At 43.1% G+C, this 14,336-nt stretch overlaps 1 protein-coding gene and 1 non-coding gene across 2 annotated transcripts; both read right to left on the bottom strand.

The window, feature by feature from the left end:
• Positions 1–4,803: 4,803 nt before the first annotated feature.
• Positions 4,804–4,968, bottom strand: LOC114795002 (U1 spliceosomal RNA). Its single transcript, XR_003750415.1, has one exon. It is a non-coding gene; the product is annotated as a U1 spliceosomal RNA (small nuclear RNA).
• A 2,903-nt stretch (positions 4,969–7,871) lies between these two features.
• On the bottom strand, positions 7,872–9,257 carry LOC114793864 (uncharacterized). The gene has a single exon (XM_028986001.1). The coding sequence runs from the start codon at positions 9,255–9,257 to the stop codon at positions 7,872–7,874; it is 1,386 nt and encodes a 461-aa protein (XP_028841834.1).
• Positions 9,258–14,336: the final 5,079 nt, after the last annotated feature.

Genomic DNA, 14,336 nt, shown 5'->3' on the forward strand with positions numbered 1-14,336 from the left:
CAGTATTGCCGCTTAGTGTTTTAATCCATGAACTCAACTTTAATCTGTCTCAACAGACCAAAAAATGGTCAGGTGCTACTGGACCTGAAGCTGGTGCTATTGGCTGTGAGCGGCTGGAACACAGGCCCGTATGGCATGCCTAAAGAAGATGTTGTCCTGGGATAACACGCCGCGTATCACAGAGAGCAACTTGGCTGCAGGGCCTGAAACATCACATCTCATTCATCAAAGTGCTCACGGCCACGCCCCGGCTCACAGAAACCTCATATCTGATCAGCAGGTTGAGCAGAAGACAGCGTCTCCCCTCATTAGACGGGCCCCTTGATCAAACGTTTTTTTTGGACATCCGTAATCAGATCATAGTGTTGTGTGGTTTGGAGAACAGCAAGGCACCATACCAGCACAATGTGGAAATCACTAACGCTGGGAGAATATCGTCCCATCATGTGGGATGCTTGACTGATATGCACCACTCAAAGAATATACCCCCCTCAGGTTTGACGTCGGCTTCACAAGATCTTGAGTCTTTGAATAGGTTTCTTCCCCCCCCTACCGCTTTGGATTTGACCTGTTTGGATTAAGATCAGTCCCTTGTTCAGAGTAATATAATGAGCCTCGTCTTAATCAATCAGGACTAATTCAGACCAATGCAGGAGATGTATTCTACAAATAACACAATTAGACAAAAGCTCAGAACCAGGGACAAGGGGTGAGGTCTAGGGTGTCCAGTGCCAGGGTCCCAAACCAAATGTGACAGCAAGCAGCAAATAAACAGTAAAGAGCAGAGCGGTGCAGCGCAAATCAGCAGCGATTACGTGAGTCATCTGTAAACCCCCAGCAGGTGACCAGGACCCGTCTGTGCTAGGTGGCCCACAGGAAGAGCGCACAGAGGACGCTGGTATCAGACTCTGCCACTCTGCGGTTCTCCCTGAGTGGCAGAGGGGCTTGTGTGAGTGGGTGTGGGAGAGCCGGTTCCCTTTTCGTGCGGGGAGAGTGGTGAAATGAATCAGCAGCGCACAACAAAAAAGCCCAAAGCAACAGGTTTAGGTCTTCTTGTGTTTTCATGAAAGTACTTGGATTTGAAAAAGTGACTCCATTTGTGAGTGGCATGGCTTCCACTAGAGGGAGATGGCATTCCAGAACCAAACCAGATGTCAGATAAATGCCTGAATGCAACGTTACCCAGTTCTGGGCCTGCCCCAGAGTCTCAGAGAGCCAGAGGATACGGTGGGTGGGGAACCTGATCCGGACCCACCGGGATCTGGGACCTGCAGACAGACTTCCTGAAACTGGGCAGACCAAATGAGAGAAAGAACATGCAAAAATCATACAATGTAGTGTTCAGATTTAAATTTTTAAACCCTTTTCAAGTGTGTAAAGTACTCGGTTGTCTTTGGAAGCAGCTCATCAATATCTTTCAGACGCAAATGTATACTTTATATAGATTTCACCTGAAATGTCACACTGGTTTCCAGCCGTTGACTTCTTCTTAGTAAATTATTAACAGCCTGAAGTGTCTGAAGAGATCTGAACCAGCCTGTATCTGAACCAGCATGTGTTGAGTACCCCTCTCTTTCAGGGATTCCGTTTTAATGAACTAACCAAAGAAGATGAAATAAAGAGAAATTAAGTCAATTCCAGGTGTTTATACAACACAGGTGTTTTATAAAGCAATGTCTAGTCGTCACTTTGTGATGAAGATGAAGTTTTAACAACAAAAAATCTCTTTTGAAGAACAGCTTTCCAGATACAATTTCTTCAGTTCAAAGCCTGGAGATAGGCAACAAAGTGAGCGGCAAAGCCTGTAAATGAAAGGGTGGATAAAGGTGATAAGGGTTGACCCTGATGAGGGCTCTCTATTCCCTCTCTTGTGTACTGTGCACTTACAGACAGCCATGCTTATATAATGAAGTGAGGATGATGAAGGGCTTCCTCTCCCTTCCAGAACCCCAGCAGATCAGTGGATGAACATTTTACCTTTTTTTTTTTTGGTGTGTTTACACTCCTTATACATTTGGGGCAGTGGTGGCCTAGCTGTTAAGGAAGCGGCCCCGTTATCAGAAGGTTGCCGGTTCGAATCCCGATCCGCTGAGGTGCCACCGAGCAAAGCACCGTCAATGATATGATTGACATGGTTGATTATTACAACATTTTTAACCTATTTCTTGCAATTGTCATTTAAAAAAATCATTTCAGCCTTATTTTATCAGGCTAAAGCATATTTATATATAAACTGAAAGAAAGCACAATCACAGACATAAGACATGGAGGTGTGTCACCGCATATAATGCCGACAATGGCAAACTGTCTCTGCTTATGCTGTGCAAATCTTTTGTTTGTGTTAAATACATTAAACATTTTATTTTTTATAATAAAAAAGCTGAGGATTTACTACAGTCTATACTTACAATAAGTATGTATGCTTCTTGGTCTCATGGGGACATTGCAGACAGCGAGGTGGCCTCACACCTCCAAGGTCTGTAAAAATCCGGTTAAAATCCAGGCTCTGGAGTTGGAGTTGTGTGTCCTCAAGTTTCCTCCCACCCCCCAAAGACGTGCACGCTAGGTGAATTTGATCCGGCGATTTAGGAATTAATGGTTATGGAAAGTTGCCTTGGCCATCGCTCCACCACCAGGCCCACAGGGGGCATGTGGATGCCCACAGGGACAGCAGACGAGGCCGGCGGCCATCTTTCCCGGCGCTCGCTCGTCATTGTTTATCCTGGCTGCCGTCACATGATTTCATTCACATGACCGAGAGCAACGTGGAAGCGGGGTAAAGTCAAGATGGCTGACTCCAGGTGCTCAGTCATTGCACAGAGACTAGGCCCACATCATCTTCCTGGCTTCCCCTAGTGTCGTTTTCCCTGCCTGCCTGTTTTTACCTCTTCTTTGTCTTGTCTGTTTCGCGAACGACAACATCTGCTGCAGATTAACACCACGCCGAGGTTTTTGTTTCCACCTGATTCCTGTGACAGCTGCTGCTGGCTTTTGGACCTGATTGTCCCTGCTTCACACCAACTGCTGTACCTGACTCTTTTCCTGGATTTGCCCTTGATTGTGCTACGTTTCGGAACCCGATATTGTCCAACGATCGCCTGTCCCTGGACTGTCCCCTCTAATACATCCGCCGTCGATGTTGCCAGCCAATCTTCAGCCCACCAGACTAACCATGAACTTTCCTGCCTCGCCGTGTGTTGCGCTCGCCTCCACCGAGCGCCCCCCAGCACTGCATCACTCCACCGGCCGCACTCTCGCTCCCCCTCCCTCGCCCCCTGCCTGCCTGCGTCACCCCAAGGTCACTCGCCCTGCTGCACACAACCCTCCAGCTTCTCCTCCGAGCTCAGGGACGTCGGCCATGACAAAAGTGAATGAGTGAGGTCTGTACTTCCATGTGTATTTTTTAAATAGAGAAACATAAAAAAGAAAAAAAAAAACATTTCAACATAATTAATAAAAAAATTACGAATTAAAGCACCTTAGTTAGTAATTGCAGGAATAATTCAATGAAAAGTCCAAAAAGTTTGTTTGTATGTTACGAGTTCTTTATTTTCGTTCTTGTGTAATATTTTTGTATACTTTAATATTTTGTATACTGCCCTGTTGCTTTATTGTAAAACAACTACTTAAGGGTTTCTGTGTGTAAATTATGTAAGCACTGATAGCATTTATGAATCCGCAGCTTCGTGTCATGGCTGGTTTCTGGTCGGCACACAGCCTGCACCGGTCAGCCTGTCAACAGGGTTCTAACCATGGACAGCAGCCGCTGAACAGGTGTCCGTGACTAGGGCTCCTGTTAAAAGAAAAGAGATGACAGCAGAACGACGCTGCAGCATTAATGTGGCCCTGTGACACTGTTCGTGTGTGCCTTTATTTCTGTTCCATTTTTGACCATCGCGTTTCTGTTGTGTTGGACCTTAATTTCCGGCTTATGCACCTTTATCATGTGACACCTACCATGACCAGCTGAAGGAAGAAGATGAAGATATTTCTGACAATATTAATGGCCCAATTACATGGTTTGATTTAAAAATGAGTCCCATGCTGTTTGTATTGTTTTCCTCTTTTTGCAGAACCACAGAAAATAGCCTATAAACAGAAAATTCTCGACTGTCTAAGAACAGGAGAGGCTTACACAAAACCATGCGCAAATTAGTCAAAAGTGATAAGATAGTGAGTGAGCTTGGAAGCGCATGAGGGGAATCAGGTTGAACAAGACAGTGATATGGTGCCACTTGTGGGGACAGGGGATATCATGCTGGTAGTAATGGTAGTAAAGTGACAGAACACACAGTGCATCAGGTTTTTATGTATATGTCTGTGTAGCTGCAGACTGGTCTGGGTGCCCATGCTGACCCTACAATGTGAGCAACTGGAACACAGGAATTAAGGAGGGATGAGTTAGGATACACACACACACACACACAAAATTTAGTTTAATACAAAAATTAAGACCACATTTTCCAACATATTTTCTTATTCTATACGTTTAAATGTCCTTTGATGTCACACTTGCTTAAGTTATTGCCTGAACCTCACTTTAGCAAAAGCAAGCAAAGTGAAGTGATTGTCAAATGTGATACACAGCAGCACACCAAACGGTGCACACAGTGAAATTTGTCCTCTGCATTTAACCCATCACCCTGAGTGAGCAGTGGGCAGCCATGACAGGCGCCCGGGGAGCAGTGTGTGGGGATGGTTCTTTGTTCAGTGGCACCTCAGTGGCACCTTGGCGGATTGGGATTTGAACTGGCAACTTTCTGATTACGGGGCCGCTTCCTTAACCGCTAGGCCACCGTATATCAGAGGAGAGCGCGAACGCAGTCCCCCACTACCAGAAATTATGCAGTCGAGATTCCCACATTTGGGGAATTCGCAGGGGTCAGCACAACCGGAGTGCAATGGCTGAGCCTCGCCCTGGGTGAACCGCCTTCTTGATCATGGTATCTCCCCTGCCAGGTACTGTATTGTATCTTGACCTTGACCAATACCTGCCAGGTACTTTACTTCAATTGAAGTAAATTTAAATGTGCTTTGTGAATGAATAAAAGGAATTAAATGTAAGTGCAGCATATTTCCCCAGGGTGGGGGCATGGTCTAAATGTGCGCTGTCTGTTTATTTGGTGATCTGATAATCAGTATGATGAAAGGAGAAAATCAGTCATTTAACCCTTACTCAAAAGCGGGGCAGTGGTGGCCTAGCGGTTAAGGAAGCGGCCCCATAATCAGAAGGTTGCCGGTTCTAATCCCAACACACCAAGGTGTCACTGAGGTGCCACTGAGCAAAGCACCGTCCCCCCGGGCGCCTGTCATGGCTGCCCACTGCTCACTCAGGGTGATGGGTTAAATGCAGAGGACAAATTTCACTGTGTGCACCGTGTACTGTACTTCACTTTACACTTTTTTTTTTTAATCATTGAACAAAGGCAAGCGCAGTAATAGTGTTTTACCACAAGGGGGTGCCAGACACAAATCTGGAGCGGTTTGGGAGACCGTGTGATTGTGTGTGTACCACACCTCAAATCATTTCCCTTGTTGGCCTAATTCAGCTCTGCGCTTCTGAATGTCACTTCAAGTCTGACCTCTGGTATAGTGAACATCTTCACTATTTGCTGTAAGTCCAAAGACCACCAGTAAGACGATAAATGATACAATAATGCCCAAAAATCCCACAAACCTTCATTCACTGACAGACAAATTACGATTTTATGAAAACTAATCCTAGTCATCCAGTCTTGAAATTTGTTTTAGCCACCCTGCAAAAAAGCTTCATTAGACCTACTGAGAATGGATGACAAGATAAAGAAAAAACAAGTTATCTGTCAGAAGTGGAATTCAAACCAATGGGAAAAAATCATACATTAAATCTAAGACAAGTCTTCAACCCCTTTACACATCCACACTGCAAAATTCTTCATGACACTCTCAAAAGACTGTGCCAAGAGAAGAAAGACCAGATAATCTGTCAGAAGTGGGATTCGAACCCACACCACTGTCCAGTGGTGCATTCCTGACATAGGCCTCCAGTACTCTTCTCTTTTGTAGCACTACATAAGATTTTAGGAAAAAAGATATTTTGAAGCTTTAAAAAAAAACATCAGGTCAAAATGAGGTCAAGACCTTCTGAAGATTGTGGTCAAGATAAGATTTTATGAAAATGAATTTCAACAAACAAAAGATGAAATCACAGGGTGCAAATAGAGATTCATACCCGCATAACTGTGCATTTGTGAAATCCTGACAAAGGCCTCCAGGACTCTTCTCGTTTGTAAGACTGCATAAGATTTTAGGAAAGGGGATGTTTTGAAACCATTATGTCAAACTTTTAGACTACTATTTCCAAATTTACATCTTTGATGTAAGTTTGCTTTTCCTCTCTGCCTCATGTCAAAGCAGTATTAGTTAGTCTAATAATATCACTGTTCAAGTAGACAGTACTTTGTTCTCTACTGGACACAGAAGTGGAAAACTCAGTCTGTGGCACCCAAACAGCAAAACAAGAATATGTGAACAAGACAGGTAATCGCCGCACTCGATGATGAACTAACAGCGGTTAGTTAGGGGACATCCTGTAGAGAGAAGCTCTGGATTCCGTAATGTCCCCACAGTGAAGGCCAACTCAGGTCCAGGCCCAGAAGCTGGCAGAGATGATCCATCAATCTGCAGAGAAACGTGTCTTGCCTTGATTCGCCCTCTGGCAATTAACCCATCAAATCTATTCATAACTCTTTAATTACTGATTACATATCAATTATATTTACATGCTTCCAGAGCGACTTACAATCAGCATTTACAGGGACAGTCCCCCAGGAGACATTCAGGGTGGGTTGCTCAGGGACACAATGGTAGTAATTGGGGTTTGAACCTGTGACCCAGTTACCCACTAGGCTACTACCACATGAAAACATATGATGTTCCACTGATCAATGGCCATGGAAGAATATTTCATTTATTAGTTTAAGTATTCACAAAACTGAGTAGTAAATGTGAGTAATATGAGTATCTTCACTCTAATCCTCTGTGTTTGTGCCACAGTGAAGTACGGCATCTTGTGGTTAAAAAATGTAACTACAAATTTGTGCAGCGATGGAGAGATCTGCATGTTTCGCCAACTTCCTTTTCCCCTCTTACTGTTGTGTTCCCCTGGGACAGTATGTGTGAGAGTTTTATTTGACGGGAATGTATGTCTCCTTTTGTTTAGTCTTGTGCAATTTGTTCCTTTTGCCTCTCTCTGCGTATAATAAAACACAATATGCCAGCGGATGTTCACACCACCCACACACAGCACGAAGCTATACACTATCAGTTCAGACAGTATGGTCATTCATTTCTGCTGCAGGCCACAAGGCAAATAGACCATAAATTCAGCCGTGAGCAGATGACTTGTGTAGCAGACTTGGGGTTTCTTGGATTCATATGTGACTGATTATGTAGTTTTCATCATTTTTTACTCTGCATGACTGATATTTTGAATGAAATGCACTTTTTCCTATCCCGTGTTACTGCAAGCACGAGCACCTTGGTGGGGTAAACAGTGATGAGACTGGCCCCATCATGTGTTTGTATGGTGGGGAAAGCCACAAAAAACCATCCACGTACCATACAGTTTTCACACTGAACTCCACAAAATGCAGTATAACACATCTCCAAACGTGTGTTCCTAACGTGACTGAAGTTATGTTGAAATTATGAGTCAATCCCCTATTAATATTTTTGAAATGATTGAAAAAATCCCTTAAAATCCCGTAAGCAAATAACGATCAACCTTGCCTGAAGAGTTAAATTAACACTGACCACATGGTATGTGAAGGTGAACTGAATAAAAAAACTGAAAAATGACTGTGTTAATCTAACTTCACCAGCTACTAGTTTCATCTGATAATTCCAGACCTTTTTAAAATATCATCAATATTTGGCAAAAGTTGATTCTCATATTCCCAGAGCTTCGTATCCATAATTAACTGTCCTGAGGTCAAATCCGGCTGAAGAGGCTGTCTGGTGTGGATCACCAGTGCCAGGTCACTGGGAACCCAGAACGTCCTGCCATGGTACTTTAACACTGAATGAATTGACGACTGTATGATCATCCTTGGATTAACTATCATTTTGGTGGGATTGTGGGCTCCTTGTATTCTTGGTTCGCTGTATATGTGCCTCAAAATATTGGGGCCGGGGATTCCTCTCCATTGCGGGAGATCGAATTTCTCGCTGTCGTTAGCCACTGTGGTGGGGAAGACCCGGTTCTCAAAGATAAAGCAGCTCACGTGGGGGTTGCGCCTTTGCAGGCTGTCCACGAGTGCCTGTAGAGAAGCGTGTTTGTACGGCATGATGATCTCGTCGGCATCACTCAGGAGGACATATTTGGATCTGTACCTGTTTCTGTAGATGCAGTCATTCAGCGTGGCCTGCTGGCCATAATAATGCAGATCCCCCTTGTGGCTTTCGTAATTCCAGCCGGAGGAAGGGTTTAGGAAGTGGTCGATCGGCCATGGAATGACTTCTAGTATGCCCTCTGTCACGTAGTGTTGCAGGACTTTGCTGAGCTCGGGACCGCAGCTTGTGTTGTAGACAACAAACTTGTCCACTCCCAGAAGCCTGTGCATCTCTATGGTCTGGACGAACTGAAGGACATTGTTGTATCTCCCAAACATGGTGGAAATGCAGAGGCTGAATGCAAACTCAAAGTCCTGCTTCACTTGCTCTGTGTTTTGTATTTGCAGGAAGAAATGACCCTGAGCACGGCCACTGTCCGAAGGTCGCGCAAGGGTGACATGGGTGGCATTGAACATCTGGCCTGCTGAACACATTGCATCAGTTGTCATCAAAGGAAACCCAAAATTGTCACTGTGCACGTCCAGCTCTGCTCTGGTCACCATAGTTTGCTGGCCACGGGCAATGATACAAACGAAAGGTCCCGGATCAAGCCTGCTCATCACAGTGATTATACGAATGACGCCGTTTGCCTCGTGGTCCATGTAAGCAGAAACCATAAGGAACCGCGTGCCCATGATTGGTGTTATGCTGTCCTCTGACACTTTAATGGCGGATGGTGTGGTCACTTGGGGCTGCTGCTGCCTGATCTCGGTTGACTCTGGTTGGCCGTTGCCGTTTGGATCCAGATGCTGCAGACTGACCTTTGAATACAGCACTACTGGGACTAAACGGGAAAAAGTGGCAACTGCTCTAATACCCAGGTAGATCCACAAGCATGTGACCAACAGACAGGCACTTATTACAAACGTCTTCTTGCTCCCCATGATTCCTGGAAAAAAAGCTTTTATTAATCTATTAATTCATTTCTTATGTAATCATGGTTTTACTGCATTATTGAAAGAAAATGCAATGACAATATTAGATTTGGTTCTGTAGTTAGAACCATGGATGCTGGGTTCTCCTGAACAGAAGAGGAACCACACTGGCTGCATCTTGAAGGGTTTGAAAGAGCTCAGGTAATTGCTATGGCCCATTTCCACTTCCTGTGTCCTGTTTGGTGTTGGCACTAGGGCCTTGGTAGATAACATTCTACTAAATTACAGCTTTGCGTGAAACCGCATCTTCTCAGCCAGAAACGCAAGACATCAACTGGCAAGAACATGCATGCCTCCTCTGTTATCCTCAGCATTGTTTTGTGTATTGTCATCTATAAAAACTATAAACATAAATAAATGTATAAATATAAAAACTACAACACACCTATATATCAACACTGACACACTCGTGCAGATGTATAACGTAAAAACCTCATTTCTACATGAGGGGTGAGGGGTGCTGTGGTCATTAAGGATTACTCTAAAACATGCGGGACAGCAGAACACAAGAAAAGAGACAGCATTGTTCTAGAGGGTGTGGAATTATGCCATTGTGTTTCGCAGAATGATTGCAGAGACAATTCTGTATGACCTTGACTAAGTAGTTCAAACAGCCATAAATAAATGAGACAATAAGGAAGCATCGTTTGATGATGGGGGCGCCACTAATATTCTATTTTTTTTTAAATATTAAGGTAAGAAGGTATTCCAACTTCACTAAAGTTATGTAAATACCACAATTTTTTTTAGAGTTTGATTACTTTAGTACACCATTATCATTCTTTTAGTACTATTTAAGGTCAATCAATGTAATTTTTTATTGAAAAAGTGCTTGCAATTTTAAGTTGCTTAATTACCCAATTCAAGATATTCTAACTTAATTTGATTGATTACTCCACCATCATTATTCTTTATGTATTCTCGTACGTAGTCAAGTTGTCTTTACTTTAAAGAAGTTCTTTAATATCTTCTAGATATTAGATATTGGGGCAGTGGTGCGAATCCCGATCCGCCAAGGTGCCACTGAGGTGCCACTGAGCAAAGCACCGCCCCCACACACTGCTCCCCGGGCGTCTGTCATGGCTGCCCACTGCTCACTCAGGGTGATGGGTTAAATGCAGAGGACAAATTTCACTGTGTGCATCGTGTGCTGTGCTCCTGTGTATCACATGTGACAATCACTTCACTTTATCACTTTATCTTAATAAATGCTATTAACTAGGGATTTGCGGATCGACCCAAAATATCAATACTATTGATGCCACGTTAGTATCAGTATCGGATCAATAATAGCACAATGGTATCCATATTTTTGCTCTTCTACTTTTAGCAGCACATCGAGCTAAAAGTACACATGCCTGTAGGAATATGGCTCCTCACACATCAACATGACCCAGAGGCATCACAGAAAGAGGCCCTGGGTAAGTACCATCCGCATCACCCCCCATGCCCCCAAATAAAGTATCTAAAGTACAACAGGTACCAGCCTTTTTTTTACTTTATATCGGATCGAAATTGAAAAAAAAAGGTGATATTGCACATCCCTACAATTCAGTTAAAATAACTTTCAAGTATATATTTATATATACCACCATTATTCCGGTCCCCAAGAAACCCACCATCACTGGTCTGAACGACTACAGACCTGTCGCCTTGACGTCTGTGGTCATGAAATCCTTTGAACGGCTGGTTTTAGCCCATCTAAAGAACATCACGGGACACCAGCTGGACCCCCTGCAGTTTGCCTACCGGGCAAACAGGTCGGTGGATGATGTAGAGAATATGGGGCTGCATTACATCCTGCAACATCTCGACCGCCCGGGAACCTTCGCCAGGATCCTGTTTGTGGACTTCAGCTCGGCGTTCAACACCATTGTGCCTGAACTCCTCAACTCCAAACTCTCCCAGCACAGCATTTCACCTGGTACCTGCCAGTGGATCACCAGCTTCCTGACAGACAGGAAGCAGCAATTGAGGCTGGGGGAGATCACTTCTGGAACACGGTCCTCAGTACTGGTGCCCCCCAAGGATGTGTCCTCTCCCCACTACTCTTCTCCCTGTACACCAACGACTGCACCTCCAGAAACTCAACTGTGAAACTCCTGAAGTTTGCAGACGACACCACTGTCATTGGGCTCATCCAGGATGGTGATGAGTCTGCATACCGACAGGAAGTTGAGCGGCTGGTACTCTGGTGCAGTCAACACAACCTGGAGATGAACACGTTTAAGACTGTGGAGATGACGGTGGACTTCAGGAGACATCCCTCAACATTGCTCCCCCTCACCATATCAGACAGCCCAGTGTCTATTGTGGAGACCTTCAAGTTCCTGGGCACCACCATTTCCCAGGACCTGAAGTGGGAGACCAACATCTCCTCCATCCTCAAAAAGACCCAGCAGAGGATGCACTTCCTGAGGCAACTGGGGAAGTACAGTCTTCCACAGGAGCTGCTGATCCAGTTCTACACTGCGGTCATTGAGTCTGTCCTGTGCTCCTCCATCACCGCCTGGTATGGAGCAGCCACCAAACAGGACAGGATCAGACTGCAGAGGACCGTACGGTCAGCAGAAAGGATCACCGGTGCCCCCCTGCCCTCCATCCAGGACCTGTACCTCTCAACATCCAGGAAAAGGGCAGGGAAAATCATCTCAGACCCCTCACACCCTGGTCACAGGCTGCCCTCTGGCAGACGTTATAGAAGCCTGCAGACCAGGACCAGCTTCTTCCCCCTCGCCATCTCCCTCCTAAACAGCTGATACTGTAAATCACCTCCATCATTGCACACTGCACTTTATGTTCACTTGTATATAAGATTTAGTTTTTTGTTTTTTTTTGCCTATTTATTCATAAAAAGTAGATATAGTTATTTATAAATCACAAACAATCCACAACTTGTACAATAACACCACATCCTTGCACATTGTTGTTGTTTTTTTTTTCCTACATTGTACTTGAGAGACACCATCTACCGGAATCAAATTCCTTGTATGTGCTTGCACTTACTTGGCCAATAAATACGATTCTGATTCTGATTCCGATTCTGATTTATTGTTTGCAGCTATCTTCTTTATTCTTTCTTCTTCTTTCTTATCATCATTGACGTGTCATGCCTTGGTTGTATATATCACACCGATGAGATGATCTCTGCTTTTGAGATAAACTCCCATACAAAGACAGCCAGGAAGTCACTAGAACAAACGGTCTTCTTCTAGCCAGTACTTAACAGACCTAAAACTCATAATGACTAATAACAACCTATTAACAGATAAAAATGTACTCCAGAACTGAGTACACGGCAACTTCTCAATGAGTACAACTCAACGACAACTAAAACCTACTAAATACCTATACAGACTATAAAATAGCAAAAAACTTTCTGTACATTAATCAAGAACAAACAAGGACAACATTTAGCTGAAGATCATTGATTTGCTTGAACTTCTATGTACGACTTAGTTAAACTGAGTGAGATTCTGAATGAGATTAACAGGTTTATTTGAGTGGAAACTAAATTGAATATTACATTTTACTGTGTACTGTTAAAGGTCAGCTCACTTCATTTTCATAAAAAAGTATTTGCAATATTAACAACAACAACAACATCCTACAGGTCCTACAGTTGACACCCCCCACATTTGACCCTTTGGCACACATGGAAAAACTCGACAGAAAAAAACTCTAGGAGAAAGAAAAAAAGAAAGGAAGAAAGGAGTGATACAGAGAGGGACCCCCTTAAAGGATAGAGTGAGCCTGCAAATGGTGTCAATATTAAGTTAATTACTTCATTTAAATTATTGTAATGTTTATTTAACATACATTACATTAATAAATGTCTTAACCGCAGTCAGACTTAAAACAATCACAGTATCAAAATCAATTCTTTAATGTATAACATAGAACCATTGTAGATATTTTTGCTTAATCATTTACATTTACATTAATGTCACTTATCAGACGCCCTTATCCAGAGCGACTTACAATCAGTATTTACAGTCCCACCCTGGAGCAACTTAGGGTTAAGTGTCTTGTTAAGGGACACAATGGTAGTAAGCGGGGTTTGAACCTGGGTCTTCTGGTTCATAGGCGAGTGTGTTACCCACTAGTCTACTAATCACACCCAGCTTAGGAAGTAAACGCAGTCTGGCAGTATAACCTGTCAGTGGTGAATTCTGCTGTTGAAAATGCTTGTTAAAAATTCTAATTCTACTAACACAATACTGTTTGATTGTTGATAAAAAAAAAGGAAAGTTACATTAACTTTTCTTTATTTTAAGTTCCACCAATTCATTAATATAAGTAAATAACCGACAAAATGAAGAACATTAAAACAAACGAATATTTTCATCTTAATTACTTACCCTGTGAAACCTTTTCACAGCAGAGGGGTGTAAAACAGGCTCCTCAGTGTTGTTAAACTGTACTGCACCATAGTATTTCTGGAGTAATGCAAAGTGCAAAAATTGCTTAACAACTCCAGGAAATATGTTTAAAATGTCCTCAATTCATTGAGGAGGTTTTGTGTGTGCTATTTTGTGTCTAATCAAAATGAAACACTTTTCAGAAAAAAAGAAAGGTTTACAAAGCAAAATGTCACCTAAATTTTTGCAGATTCTGTTGTTATATATATATGATTTATAACAATATTGGGCAACCCTCTAGAAGACATGCATCTAGACTGTTCTTTTTTCCTTGAAGATGGAATGAACGTTTCCGTTGTAAGCATGATTTTGTACAACTGCTGAGTGAAAATATGGAAGGCGTTTAACACCTTTAGGCAACTTCTAATAAAGTTTAAAGTGAAAAGTGAAAGCTTCCCAGACCTTATGTTTCCTGACATTCTTATGAAATATTCCATTTTCAAGCAACATATGTTCTTTTACTCCACAAATTAATCTTTATACAACTTTTTTCTGACAGCTGTGTCTTCCCTTAAAGAACAAGTATTCCTCCAATGTTGAATGGAGGATGAAGTAAAGGTCTGGAAGACCAAAAAAAACTTTATCAAAGCCCCTTCTTAGATTGTAG

Source organism: Denticeps clupeoides, chromosome 7 (assembly GCF_900700375.1).
Source record: "Denticeps clupeoides chromosome 7, fDenClu1.1, whole genome shotgun sequence".
Taxonomy (NCBI): Eukaryota; Metazoa; Chordata; class Actinopteri; order Clupeiformes; family Denticipitidae; genus Denticeps; species Denticeps clupeoides.